Source organism: Podarcis liolepis, assembly GCF_965112155.1.
Source record: "Podarcis liolepis genome assembly, chromosome: 12".
Lineage (NCBI taxonomy): Eukaryota > Metazoa > Chordata > Lepidosauria > Squamata > Lacertidae > Podarcis > Podarcis liolepis.
The window spans coordinates 9,507,197-9,522,288 of record NC_139563.1 but is presented as its reverse complement, the minus strand read 5'-3'; the positions used below and the strand labels follow the sequence as shown (position 1 = coordinate 9,522,288).

The following is a 15,092-nucleotide window of genomic DNA, read 5'->3' as shown; positions in this document are numbered from 1 at the left end:
GTTGTCAAGCCTCTGCTTAAAGACCTCCAAAGGAGGAGACTCCACCACACTCCTTGGCAGCAAATTCCACTGTAGAACAGCTCTTACTGTCAGGAAGTTCTTCCTAATGTTTAGGTGGAATCTTCTTTCTTGTTGTTTGGATCCATTGCTCCGTGTCCGCTTCTCTGGAGCAGCAGAAAACAACCTTTCTCCCTCCTCTATGTGACATCCTTTTATATATTTGAACATGGCTATCATATCACCCCTTAACCTCCTCTTCTCCAGGCTAAACATGCCCAGCTCCCTTAGCCGTTCCTCATAAGGGATCGTTTCCAGGCCTTTGACCATTTTGGTTGCCCTCCTCTGGACACGTTCCAGTTTGTCAGTGTCCTTCTTGAACTGTGGTGCCCAGAACTGGACACAGTACTCCAGGTGAGGTCTGCCTAGAGCAGAATACAGTGGCACTATTACTTCCCTTGATCTAGATGCTATACTCCTATTGATGCAGCCCAGAATTGCATTGGCTTTTTTAGCTGCTGCGTCACACTGTTGGCTCATGTCAAGTTTGTGGTCAACTCTATACAAGAGGAGGTCCAGTCCTGTTCTGCAGAACGCAGCGCCAACCCCAAATATCCTACTAATGCAATTTGCTGGGCATGCTGTAAATTACCTTTCCCTGTGAGGATTACAAGAATTGTGGAGGGAAGGGATTAGGGAAAACTTGCAGTGTCAGGGTTGGGCCAGCGCAATTGGATCTGGCTTGCCTTCATTTTTATTTTCCCATTTTCTGGTTTTATTGGAAGTCATAGCCAAGTTAATTCACCTGGAAACCCAAATGTGCATTGGGGTGGGGACAACCCTTAGTGGGGAAGGTTTCCTTACAACGTGGTATAAACGAAAAACCGTTGAATGAATTTTAATATCCCACAGGGTAACGGAAAAAGCGAGGCACCTGGCTAGGGTTGTGAAATTTCCAAACTTTGAGAGAAACCAGAGAAGGAAAGGGACTTTCCTGGGTAAGTTTCTTTCCAAGACGGAAGGATCTGGAGGCACACCTGGGCGACACACCTGGCATTCCTCCACCTGACTCTTTGGGGCTTTCCTTCTTTTAACATTTATGGGGATCTGGCTATAATTTCCATTCTCGGCCAGTGTGCCAAATGCCTGGAAAGTGCTGTAGGAAAAGAGGATGTTGTTGCCCTTCTCCCAGTTAAAATCAGATAAAGGAATTAAGATTAAGGAATATTAATTGGAAAGAGGAGATCCTGTTGCAGATGCTTTTGCACTGCAGCTCAGAAATAAAGGAAAAGTTCTCCCCAACTAAGCTAAAAATAATACATTTTTTCCAAATAATCTTTATTAGTTTTTCAATTAGATACTCCACATACACATATTGTATCACATTTTACATTTATACTTGCTCTTCAGAGCTGACTTCCCTCCTTCCTTCTTCTGGTTTTTTATATCACATATAATTTTATCGCATTATTTTCTTCCATTTTATATATTGTTATTCATTTTCCATATTTGACCATAGTGTATCCCTAAACAAATAAATCCTCCTGTTTATACAATTCTTGTTGTCTGTCTGTATTCATTCATCACTACTGTTAGTTATATTAGTTTCCTTATACATTTTGTTTCTTATTATTTCCATTATCCATCGCTTTTCTTAATCTTTCCCGTTATGAGGTTTGTTTCCAATTCTACCGGTTTTACTTTTTCATCTTATCTTTCCTATATACAACATAAATTTTCCCCATTCTTTATGAAATGTTTCTTCGCCCTGTTGTCAAATTTTCCCTGTTAGTTTGGCTATTTCTGCATACTCCATTACCTTCTGTCGCCATTCTTCTACTGTTGGTAATTGCTGCTGTTTCCAAACCTGGGCTAGCAGTAACCTCGTCGCTGTTGTTTCATATAAAAACATTTTCTGATCGTTCTTAACTATATCTTTTCCTACCATTCCTAACAAGAATGCCTCTGGCTTTTTCAAAAACGTATATCTAAAGATCTTCTTTAGTTCATTATATATATTTTCCTCATTATATATATTTAGAGCTGGACCATAAAGAAGGCTGATCGCCGAAGAATGGATGCTTTTGAATTATGGTGCTGGAGGAGACTCTTGAGAGTCCCATGGACTGCAAGAAGATCAAACCTATCCATTCTGAAGGAAATCAGCCCTGAGTGCTCCCTGGAAGGACAGATCCTGAAGCTGAGGCTCCAATACTTTGGCCACCTCAGGAGAAGAGAAGACTCCCTGGAAAAGACCCTGATGTTGGGAAAGATGGAGGGCACAAGGAGAAGGGGACGACAGAGGACTAGGTGGTGGGACAGTGTTCTCGAAGCTACCAGTATGCGGGAGGCAGTGGAAGACAAGAGTGCCTGGCGTGCTGTGGTCCATGGGGTCACGAAGAGTCGGACACGACTAAATGACTAAACAACAACAAATATATTTTCCCGGTACATTTTTACCTTATCACATTACCACCACATGTTTTACTTTAGTTTAAGGCAAGGGTAAGAAGCCTGCATCCCTCCAGATGTTGCTGGACTTCAACTCCCATCATCCTTCACCTTTATCCAGGCTGCCTGTGGCTGATGGAAGTGGGAGTCCAATGACAGATGGAGAGCTGTTCAGGTGTTGCTGGGATCCTGCTTCCATCAGCCGCAACCAGCATGGCCCATGGGAGTGGGAGCCCAATACAGGCTCCCCAGCCCTCGTTTAAGGAGGCATAAGTTTGCAGTCCTAGACACAGTGTCCTGGGCAAGGGGTAAGTCCCATTGAGTTCAATGGGTTTCACTTCTGAATGTGCATGTTTAAGGTTAGGGTATAAGAGGGGAAGATGGTAGTGGTTTATAATAATTGGGCATGATGTGGAGACATTCATTTTTCTTGCTCTCTCATGTCTGATGAAGCTGATTCGCGGGGTCATGTTAATGTCAGCGGGGAGAGATGGGGTGGAATCAGAATCTGCGCTTCCCAAAAAAATATGAACCAAAAATGAAGGTATCGTTCAAAATGCACACTTCTCCGAATTTCTCTGATGTAGTTCTCCAACCAATGAGTTTGACCAAACTGCGGGAGGCAGTGGAGGACAGAAGTGCCTGGCGTGCTCTGGTCCATGGGGTCACGAAGAGTCGGACACGACTAAACGACTAAACAACAACAAGTTCTCCAACCAAACAGACAGAGATGCATATATATTGGGGAGAAATGTGCATTATAGTGCATGTATTTGTGAAAAATTAGATACATTCCATGAGGGAATTTTTATTGCACTATATTAGGCAAAACTGCATACAAAAATGGGTGTGCAGTGGTACCTTGAGATACAAACGCCTCAGGTTACAAACTCTGCTAACCTGGAAGAGTTACCTCAAGTTGAGAACTTTGCCCCAGGATGAGAACAGAAATCGTGTGCTGGTGGTGCAGCAGCAGCAAGAGGCCCCATTAGCAAAAGCACACCTCTAGTTAAGAACAGTTTCAGGTTAAGAACGGACCTCCGGAACGAATTAAGTTAGTAACTAGATGTACCACTGTATTAGTAGGAAAATTGGGCACTAAACTGCTGGTGAATTCGGAAACCATTGCAGATTTATGGAGAACTGAAGATTGGGGAAAGGAGAGACTGAGATCCAGTGTGCTTCTGCTGAAATGAATCTGAATTTTGTTTGCCTTTGTGCAAATAAACAGAGAGAAACAGAAATGGATAGACTCACTCATCCGCTACCAAGTGGGACCTCTTCCTCTGCTACTGTGTTGCACAATATTTCCACCCAGGCTGAAAAACTTTATTGGGGAGCAGAGGCCCTTCAAAATTCATACTCCCAGTTGGGCTGTAGGTCAGCCAGGGGGTAAATGTGCCATCTGGCCGTAGCCTAAGCTATCATAATGAGTGGATGTTTTTTGCACAATCTCCCACCAAGTCTTGCTCAAGGTGCGTGGTGGAGAAGTCAGTGCAATACCAGCTTATCTATCCTCATTCTTTCTCCAATGCCAAATGCTCCGCTTTTGATTTCTGAGTCATCTTCTTTCTGTTTCCTTCTTTTATGATGAACGTCCGCATGTATGCATCCATTCGCCCTAGACCTCTTGTTAGTTTCTTCCTCAAGTTTTTTTTAGCAGAAGTAAGGTCTGTGTTCCCTCTGCTGGCCTGATGAGGAATCACATTGGTATAATATAGGACTGACAAGATGAAACAGCAAAACCTTTAGCATATTAACTCAGAAGAAATCTGGCTGTGTTCAGCAGTGCTAATGCTCAGGAAAGTGTGTGCAGGATTGCAGCTCCTGGTGCCATTAGTGCAGGAGCAAAGTTAAAGATCGGACCAAAATTTGGTTGTTTCAAAAATTTCAAACTTGGAAGAATGCCACGGAGAAATTAAAATTTAAGCCTTGATGTATGTCCAGGCAATCACGTTCGGTAACAAGATCTCAAAGTAGCTGTTTTACTACAAAGGAATTTCAGAAATAGACTGGAAAGAGAAGCTGCTGAATTGCAACTCATTACCAAACTTAAAACCATGGAGAGACCTGGTCTGAACAGAGACATTGGATTCTTATCTCATTATACATGACTAAGCCATTTCTCACCTTCTCACCCCTTGCCTTTTCCTGCAAGACCTATTGCAGTCGTTAAGAGTCGTCAACAGGCTCATCTCAGCTAACTGCCAATCTCCCATTCCCACCACCCTTCTGAGTAATACCCCTCCCCACCTTCTCATTATATAGAAGGATCTGGCAACTTCTGTTTCAGTGTATCTGAAGAAGTGTGCATGCACACGAAAGCTCATACCAAGAACTAACTTAGTTGGTCTTTAAGGTGCTACTGGAAGGAACTTTTTTATTTTGACGTTCGGTAACAGTTTACCAAATTCAAGATTGCTTCTAAAAAGCCCTTAAACCAAACAGTAAAGATAATTCAGAATGCTGAGGAGTATTGGTGCTCCTCCAGTGTGGTGAGAGCCAGTGTGGTGTAGTGGTTAAGAGCGGTAGTCACGTAATCTGGGTAACCGGGTTCGCGTCTCCGCTCCTCCACATGCAGCTGCTGGGTGACCTTGGGCCAGTCACACTTTGAAGTCTCTCAGCCCCACTCACCTCACAGAGTGTTTGTTGTGGGGGAGGAAGGGAAAGGAGAATGTTAGCCGCTTTGAGACTCCTGAAGGGGAGTGAAAGGCGGGATATCAAATCCAAACTCTTCTTCTCTAAAAAGTCACAGAATTTCAGCAGGAAGTTAGAGAGTACATGTTCAGCCCGGACACTGAGGTCCAGCTCCAAGGGCCTTCTGGCGGTTCCCTCATTGTGAGAAGTGAGGTTACAGGGAATCAGGCAGAGGGCCTTCTCGGTAGTGGCGCCCGCCCTGTAGAACGCCCTCCCGTCAGATGTCAAGGAGATAAGCAACTATCTAACTTTTAGAAGACATCTGAAGGCAGCCCTGTTTAGGGAAGCTTTAATGTTTGATGTTTTATTGTGTTTTTAATATTCTGTTGGGAGCCGCCCAGAGTGGCCAGGGAAACCCAGCCAGATGGACGGGGTATAAATAAATAATTATTATTATTATTATTATTATTATTATTATTATTATTATTATCTGTTTGACAGTGGAACAGACTCCCTCAGACTCCTTGAAGGTTTTTATAAGCAGAGGGATTTTGACTAGAAGACCTTTGGGGTCCCTTCCAACTCTCCCATTCTATGATTCCTGGACTCAGCACATGCTCAGAGGCCCCTGGTTTCTCAATTCCTAGCCACAATTTTGCACCTTAGGGGGGGGGGAGCCCAGGGTTGTAGTAAAAACAACAAGCCTGAGCACTTAGGCCCTGAGCCTTCCCTGAAAGCTCTTCCAGGCGACTTGCTCCAGTTATTGCCATTGGCCTTGTGCCCATCGCTCTGTGCACAGAGATCCATTTGCACCTCTCCTCCAGGCTGATGTGCACTTAGGCAACGCTGCTCCCGCGAGGTTATTAATAGGTTTCCTGAACATTTCCTGCCTTGAGATGCTTCTTCCCCAGCAGGCAGAGAAGGGCCTTGGGATTCTTCCTTCTCCTGGCTTACGGTTCACGTTGACCTTCCGTCTCAAGGTTGGTTCTTTCAAAGCTTGTAATGTGCAGCGCCAGTCATCTCAAGGAAGAACAGCTTTTCAACAGGAACTCATCAGCTGTAGGAGAGTCGCATTAGTCCAGCAGCAGCCCAGGAAGCAAACAAAGTAAATAAATGGGGAGAAGAACATTGAGATATGTTCAGATTTCATATATGCGGGTTGTGTATGTGCTTTGCACAGGTTACAGACCCTCTGAGTTACCCTCAGTAGTGGCAGCAGCAGTCTCAGCAGCCCGCCCGGATCCAGCCTGGTAGCTTCAGGAGCTGCCCGTTGTCATGGCGCCCACCACGTTGCCTCGCCGGAAGTCCCCATATGATGTGCCTTGTGCCGTTTAACCAATCACGCGCCATTCATGCCCTACTAATAAATCTACAACACTTAAAATATAAATCTGGGGACATCACAGTGGTACCTCAGGTTAAGAACTTAATTTGTTCCCGGGGTCCACTTTAGCTAATGGGGCCTCCCGCTGCCACCACGTGATTTCTGTTCTCATCCTGAGGTAAAGTTCTTAACCTGAGGTACTATTTCTGGGTTAGCAGAGTCTGTAACCTGAAGCGTCTGTAACCTGAAATGTTACATTCCGGGGATGGATTTTGTCAGGGGGCAGATTTGTGAATCCGGGGACTGTCCCCAGGAAACAGGGACGTCAGGTAACCATACCCCTGTTCCCATCCTCCCTTCCCCTGGATAAGCCGCCTCAGGTGTCTGTTGTGGCCCTTTTGAGGCAACTTGGAAATCCCAGTCTACCCTCTCCTTAAGAAACGGTGTTGCAGCAACATGGCAGCTCTTGCGAAACATCACTGCAGAGCCATGGCAGATGCGTGCTCTTGTTCACTGAGAAGCACCCCTGTCCAAAGAATTGGTGGGTCTCCTAACCACTCTCAGCATCCTTAACAAACGACAGTTCCCAATATTCTTTCTTTTTTTGGGGGGGGGAGCCATGAAGTATGATATTGTTTTAACTCTATAGTGCAAATGGAGCCTTAAGAGGCACCTAGTCTCTCTGTCCTTCCCAGATGGAGAAATGGGAAATTTCAGAAGCAACGTTCAACAGGTGGCGCTCTCCCTCGTTCTTTTGCAACAACCTCTGAGATCCAAGCTTTTGTCATTTCGGGGGAAATGGAGTTTGAAGTCTCAGACTGGAGGCAGGCAATTGAAATTAAAGAGATATGTATCATTGCACAAGGCGAACACATGTTTATTTGGGCCTGCGCTCACCACAAGCCAAACTCTGTGTGTGTGTGTGTGTGTGTGTGTGTGTACACACTGTGCTTTTTTCTGGGGAGACGCAGGGGTACGCATACCCCTAAACATTTTGTTAATCTTTGTACTTTTGTCCATTTACTGTATTTATTTTTCCTGATTTGAACTATAAAACGGTGATTTTCTTGAGTCAAAATGAGAGTACCCCTAAACTTTTTTGTAAAGAAAAAAAAAAGCACTGTGAGACAAAATCAAGAACTCCATGAAGCCGGGGGGTGGGGGTGGGGGTGGCAGCGGGGAATGAAGCCAGGAAACATCACTAATTATTTTATTTTTTAACAAATTGCAAAAACTGTGTAAACAAAACTAGAAATGCTACTGTCAAAACAAGACCCCGTTTTTTTTAAAAAAAACCAAATGCCACCACAACAAAAACAGTGGCATTGTTGCACCTCACCCCAAACTTGTGCGACTCCAGGGGTCCCAGGTGCTAACCCAGGGTTCGTCTTTCCTTCGGAATGAGACACAGCAGAGACGGCGGTGCCTTTAGGATATACGGTTTATTTACACATATGTACATACCAGCCAGTTAAGGGAGAGATGTCCACCCATTTGTCGTCTGGCACAGAGCCACTTCCTTTGTTCCCTTAATGATCTGTACTTAGAGGTTCATTATCACACCAGGAAACTAGCCTGGCTATTCCAGGATTTTGAATCCTTGCTTAGATTTTAACACTTGCTGTCTCCAGGAATTAGAAGGGTCTCGGCATGCGGCCTACACCCCTCCCCAAATTATAACAGCATGTTGAACTTCATTATTTCCTGAAAGGCTTTTTCTGGATCCAGCCCCCTAACCTGAGAAATGAGTGGTGCACCTCTTCATCAATTTCCCACTATAGTAAAGTCTTCCCAAGTTAAGGAAACCATTGGCTAAGACCAGGAAGAGCTTTAAGTTTCAGTTTTTGAGTTTTTGCTTACTAGCACAATCCTGTTGTCAAAGTTATTCCTCCTTCCCCTTTCCACACCCTGAACAAAGGACATTCCTGGACAATGAGTAGCCAGCAAGGATATTCTTTTGGTGCCTCAATGGCCCTCTTGTTAACATATTAACATCAGCTATTTGTGCCTCAAAGCTCTTAGAATCATAAACTGAGAACAGACCCAAAATAAATAAAATAAAATTCCTAGCTTTATGAGAATCCTCCATCAGAGACAACTAAATTCTCAAACCTGGGTTCCCAGCTGTTGTTGGACTACAGTTCCCATCATCCCTGGCCACTGGTCCTGTAGCTAGGAGTGATGGGAGTTGTAGTCCATCAACAACTGGGGACCCAATTTGAGAAACACTATACAGTGGTATCTCGGGTTAAGTACTTAATTCGTTCCGGAGGTCCGTACTTAACCTGAAACTATTCTTAACCTGAAGCACCACTTTAGCTAATGGGGCCTCCTGCTGCCGCACCACCGGAGCACGATTTCTGTTCTCATCCTGAAGCAAAGTTCTTAACCTGAAGCACTATTTCTGGGTTAGCGGAGTCTGTAACCTGAAGCGTATGTAACCCGAGGTACCACTGTATATGGTTTCCACACACAAATAGCTCAACCTGCACAAGCCAAGGGCAAATTTACTATCAAAGAAGTAGCTCCAAGATAACTCAAGTAAGCCTTATGCCCAAGCATCCCACATTAGAAAGAAATTAGAGGATTAGATCGAAATTATGTAAATACGTATTAGTTCCCACCCCTATCAAGTAGTGGGGTTTGCAGATCCATCTAAAGCCCCTCCCCACAAGAAAACCCGAGCTTTCTCTCTCTCCTCTCAAGCTCTGCCATTGCTGTTCTCGAGGCCTAACTTTTAATGTTTAATTTGATCCCAAAGCCAGTGGACTTTGCCCACCTGGTTGCTGGAGCTAAACAGCCCAGACAAAAGACAGGAGGCTGGAAGTCACCACCTGGAGAAGTCTTCAGGATGCTTTTGCCGTGTTCTAGTGCGGGCTAGGAAACCAACCGTTGGCAGGTAAGTACCATGGTCTGTTAACCATTTCAAACAAATAAATAAATCGCTTCCTCCTGTGTCTATGCCTTCCTTCCTCTAAGGCACTCAAAGCGGATCTCCAAAGGTTCCACATTAACCTCAAAGAGCCGTCAGGGAGGCTGTGGGAGGGAGTTGCCTTGCAGTCCCCAAGCAACTTTCATGCCTGAAAGGGGATTCGAACTCAGTACTTCATCTGAGCTCAAGGATAGCCAATCTAGAGTCCTACAGATGTTATTGCACTCTAGTTCCGATCAGCCTTAGCCAGCAGGTCCAATGGTAAGAGACTGATAACTTTCTTGTCCATGGTTTTTGTCTCACCCTCTTCTAAAGCCGTCCACATTTGTGGCCGCCAGTACTTTTTGCGGGAGCAAACTGGTTTTTAATCCATTTGAACATCTGTCCCCATCCCTTCTCCCCATTCAACGCACCTCCGTCAGCGCACAACCTTCCTTAATGTATGGTTTGTTGGAATGCCTTGAATTCGTACCTTCAGAAGCTTCTTCTTCATGTACCACCAGGTGAGAGGATGCAATGATGCTAATTTGCTGACATGGACAGAAGTCCCAGCGTGAGATCACGGGCTTCCCAGAGATTGTCTAATACTTCGGAGTCTCCGGGGAGAAAACAGAATTTTGGAGCTGCACCTCTGGGAAGAAAGTCCGTTTCGGAATTAGTGGTTCAGTAAGGAGAATGCCTTTAGCTTGCTTTTTTAGTGTGGCTTTAATTACTTATTTCCTGGTGTTGCTTTTTTTCTTTGGCTTTCTTTGATAGGTAAAGTGTTATTTTGCTATACAAGCAATGCAAAGTGAAAATGAAAATCACTAAAGCCCAAGAAACGGTCTCAATAAGGGGCAATTCATCAACAACCCTCATGCCACCTCCGAAGAGCAAGAAAAAGCAAGGAAACTTTTAACTAATTGTGCAGGGGATCTCATCTGAACATTGCTTATTTTGAATAGCATTACTGGAGGAGCTTGGCTATGGGAGAAGGAATCTCTGGATAAGACAGCATGACAGTAACCAAATGCTTTGCGGAGACTCTGTTTTAATCCTGGTTCCAGCTGACGGGAAAAAGAGCCTCTGAGAAGTGAAAGATACTCCACACTCCACATACCTCCCAAACTGTCCCACCATAACCCCAAACACAGCCTCTCCCTTCCCTTTCCACTAAATTACTGGTGGTCCAGGAACAGTAACAACAAATGGCTGGAGAGAGATGGAGGTGGGGTTCAATTCTCTCCATCTCTCCCTTTCCCTTTGTGTTGGCTAATAGCATGCCAGGGTGCAGGGACATACAGTGGTACCTCGGGTTACAGACCCTTCAGGTTACCTACGCTTCAGGTTACAGACTCCGCTAACCCAGAAATAGTACCTCAGGTTAAGAACTTTGTGCCAGGATGAGAACAGAAATCGTGCTCCGGTGGCGGCAGCGGGAGGCTTCATTAGCTAAAGTGGTGCTTCAGGTTAAGAACAGTTTCAGGTTATGAACGGACCTCCGGAACGAATTAAGTTCTTAACCTGAGGTACCACTGTATGGGAGATGTAGTTTTCATAAGGCACAGGTGGGGAACCTGTGGCACTTTGGATAGTGTTACCAGACGTCCCCGTTTCCCGGGGACAGTCCCCGGATTTGCGACTAAGTCCCTGGACAAATTCCACCCCCAGAATGTCCCCGGATTTCATCTAATGTCCCTGGGAAATGCAGCAGCGGCAGTCTCAGCAGCCTGGAGCAGTCGGCTCTGGCTGGCTTCAGGAGCTGCTCAGAAGTCCCCATATGATGGTGGTGCAGGGGCTTTAAGATGCAGCGTCCGGGAGGCTGCCTCCACCTTCCCTGACCCCAGCAACTAAGCTGGGAAGGGAGGCTTCATGCTGCCTATCGAAGCAGCCCTGATCCCAACTCCTACTTGCGTGCAAGCAGGAGCGGGGCAGGGATCTCTCAGCTGTGAAGGGAGGCTTCAGGCTGCCTATCAGAGCAGCCTCCCAACTCCTACTTGCGTGCAAGCAGGAACAGGGTGGGGATCTCTCAGCTGTGAAGGGAGGCTTCACGCTGCCTATCAGCGCAGCCCTGATCCCAACTCCTACTTGTGTGCAAGCAGGAGCGGGGCAGGGATCTCTCAGTTAGGCAACGGGAAGCCTCCCTTCCCAGATGAGGGATCCCCGCCCCCTCCTGCTTGCACGCAAGTAGGAACAGGATTGGGACTGCTCTGATGGGAAGGGAAGCATCGCGCTGCCTGAGAGATCCCTGCCCTCTCCTGCTTGCACACAAGTAGGAGTTGGGATGGGGCTGCTCCAAAAGGCAGTGTGAAGCCTCGCTTACCAGCTGAGAGATCCCCGCCCCTCCTGCTTGCACGCAAGTAGGAATGGGATTGGAGCTGCTCTGATGGGAAGGGAGGCATCGTGCCTCACCACCGCCTCCGCTCTCAGCCCTCCTTCTCCACCTTCCATGCCTGACCCACCACGCACCGCTTCCCCACCACCACCGAAGAACCAATAACTCAGGGGCTGCCCAGGCTCATGGAGAAAGGAGATAGAAGAAGCGTTTGGATTTGATATCCCGCTTTATCACTACCCGAAGGAGTCTCAAAGCGGCTAACATTCTCCTTTCCCTTTCTCCCCCACAACAAACACTCTGTGAGGTGAGTGGGGCTGAGAGACTTCAGAGAAGTGTGATTGGCCCAAGGTCACCCAGCAGCTGCGTGTGGAGGAGCAGGGAAGTGAACCCGGTTCACCAGATTACGAGTCCACCGCTCTTAACCACTACACCACACTGGCTCTCAAGCCTCGGAGGAAGGGGAAACGTGGCAGTTGAGGTCAAGGCAGCTGCCGCCCCTCTGCCATCGCTGCAGCATCAACGTCCCAAATGTGTAGTAATTAATTACTTTAATTAATTAATTAATTAATTAAAGTGTCCCCGGATTCATTGAAAAAAATCTGGTAACCTTAACTTTGGGTGCTGTTGGACTCCAACTCCCATAAACCCTAGCCAGCACTGGTCAGAAGTGATGGGAGATGTCACCTCCAAGTGGCCATGAGTTCCACAGGTCGGCCAGTCCTGTCCTAAGGGTGGTATGGCTGGTTCATTTTTGTTTCCCTGAGGTCTGTTTTCCTTATTGTAGGTATCAGAATATATCAGAAAATGCTTCCACAACTGAAGAAAAGCCAAAGGTGAGCGAGAAGGCCGAAGAGGTTTAAGTTAGACTGTGAACTTCCCTGAGATCTTTGGATGAAAGGCGGTATATAAATTTAATAAATTGACCTATTCCTCCCTCACCCCAACGGCGTACGAATCAATATGGCTATCCTGACCCATCAATGTCCTCTCACGCACAGACGAACCACCCTGGAACCGAAACTCTGCCTCCCTCTTGACACTCTGCTTCTTTTGCAGAATATATATTTAAATAAAACTTCCTCTTCCACAAAATTCAAAGGGTGCAGGGGTTTCGCTTCAGAATTTAGAAGACATATAAAGGCAGCTTAAAAAAAAACTATTTAAAGTTTTATTATGTTTTTCCAAATGTTGGAAGCCGATGGGTGAGGTACAACTATTATTATTATTATTATTATTATTATTATTATTATTATTACTATTATTATTATTTAGGGCACTGGTATCTGAACAGAGGCACCAGGTTGCTCCCAAGATTGTGGGGGCCCAACACCCTTTAAACAAATATTGAGGGGACCGACATGCCTTTGGCCCCTAGAGCTGGCACACCTGGACCCAAATATGGAGTTCAGGGGGATGGATAATGTTGAAAATAAATGGGTATTGCATTTTTTTAAAAAAATAGCTGTCTGGATCATGAATAATCATGGCAAGGCGAGTCGTTCAAGTGTAACAAGTCACCTGACTGGAGAGTGAAGTTCGAAGCGAGAGAAGGTTAAACATTGCCGGACGAGTCTTTGGCCCCAGTGGCATGTGCTAAAATAACAGAATATATAGATATATGGTGTAGCCGGTAAGCCCGTTCTTTGTTACGGTTTCAGGTCCTAGAGAGACGGCTTCTGCAGAAGGCCCCAGCGGATGGGTCTGGCCCCGAATCAGACATCATCCAAAGCAATGACCGCAGAGCCCCCGGGAGCAGATCCGCGGAGAATTTCACCCTCCGACAAACAAAAGAAGTGAAGAACAAGGGCTGTGATTCCCAGGCTAGCTTTGACTCCCGAAGAACTGCATTTTCACCAAGCCTTGGCGGATTCCTTGCCAGAACATCAGCTGCTGACCTTCCTAGGAAGAGCCAGATTGAGTCCCGCAAAATGGCAGCCACCCATCAGCTGAGCGCTGGGTCCAATCCTGCTTCCTTGTTCCTTTCCCGGGGAAAAAGCAGAAGAGAGGGGAAGTGCCACGTCGTCACCCACCTGCAAGAAAACAAATCGGACGGCGAGGTGGGTGGCCTTTCTTATTCCAAAGAGCGTGAGGCAGGGGCAAGAATCCTGAAAGATACTCGGGGTCGAGTGTGGATTTCATGCTTTTTATTCAGCTCATAAGGGACGCGGGTGGCGCTGTGGGTTAAACCACAGAGCCTAGGACTTGCCGATCAGAAGGTTGGCGATTCGAATCCCCGCGACGGGGTGAGCTCCCGTTGCTCGGTCCCAGCTCCTGCCAACCTAGCAGTTCAAAAGCACGTCAAAAGTGCAAGTAGATAATAAGGCACCGCTCCAGCGGGAAGGTAAACGGCATTTCCGTGCGCTGCTCTGGTTCACCAGAAGCGGCTTAGTCATGCTGGCCACATGACCTGGAAGCTGTACACCGGCTCCCTCGGCCAATAAAGCGAGATGAGCGCCACAACCCCAGAGTCGGCCACGACTGGACCTAATGGTCAGGGGTCCCTTTACCTTTACCTTATTCAGCTCATAGTAGCAAGGGAATGAAAGTTTCCCGAAAATATCTGCTTTATATACATTATTTACACAATGGGCCGCATGTGATTAGCTAATTTTGGGATTCTCATGTAGACCAATCAGGTTGCGGATTCACTTCCACCTGGAGCTGGATTGGGTGGCTCCTGCAGACCAATCATACTGTTGCATTGTTCTAGGACCAATCAGACTGCTGCATTTTGGATCCTATTGGTCTAGGACCAATCAGACTGCTGCATTTTGGATCCTATTCAACTTAGTACATAATAAATCCTTTCTGAAATCTTGGAAAGCTACGGCCAGTTAGTGTTTACAGTAGTGAGCTAGGTGGACCCAGTGGGCTAACTTATATTAAGGCAACTTCCCAGTTCCCATTTTCAATCATAGCTCAGCTCGTAAAGCATGAGTCTCTTTAATCTCAGGGTTGTGGGTTCGAATCCCATGTTCGGTCAAAGATTCCTGCATTGAAGGGGGTTGGACTAGATGACCCACGTGGTCCCGTCCAACTTCTATGATTCTGTGAATCCCTGGCCGCTTTAAATGGTTTGTCAGCCATCTTGATTCAAAATGGCGTCCAGTTGTATCCAAACGGAGACGGAGACCTGCTCCCTGATCCCACGAGCCATCGTCCAAATTTGGTTACTATGGATGGTATTCCTAAATGTTAGACCTGTTGAAATCAACACACCTCGCTTAATGTGCTCTGTTTCTTCCTGAGGTCTTGAGACTTCAGCAAGTGACTTCACATCATGCCTATTGGCCTCATAACACACCTTGTCTTGTCACTTTGTCACCATCCAGGAAGCGCTACTCACAAGGAGAAAGAAGGCATCTTCTCTCCCTTCGACAACGCTTGGTGCAGCTGCTACCTACGCTTCAAGAAAAGTCAACAGCTGTGAGTGA

General features: G+C 46.3%; 1 protein-coding gene across 1 annotated transcript; it reads left to right on the top strand.

Moving 5' to 3' along the window:
- Positions 1–9,322: 9,322 nt before the first annotated feature.
- LOC310690338 (uncharacterized protein) lies at positions 9,323–15,092 on the top strand (the record flags this gene model as incomplete). The annotated part of the gene is made up of 5 exons (XM_083469094.1): positions 9,323–9,602; positions 9,845–10,007; positions 12,443–12,491; positions 13,317–13,715; positions 14,991–15,092. The coding sequence occupies exons 2-5, from the start codon at positions 9,877–9,879 to the stop codon at positions 15,090–15,092; spliced, it is 681 nt and encodes a 226-aa protein (XP_083325220.1). The 5' UTR covers positions 9,323–9,602; positions 9,845–9,876.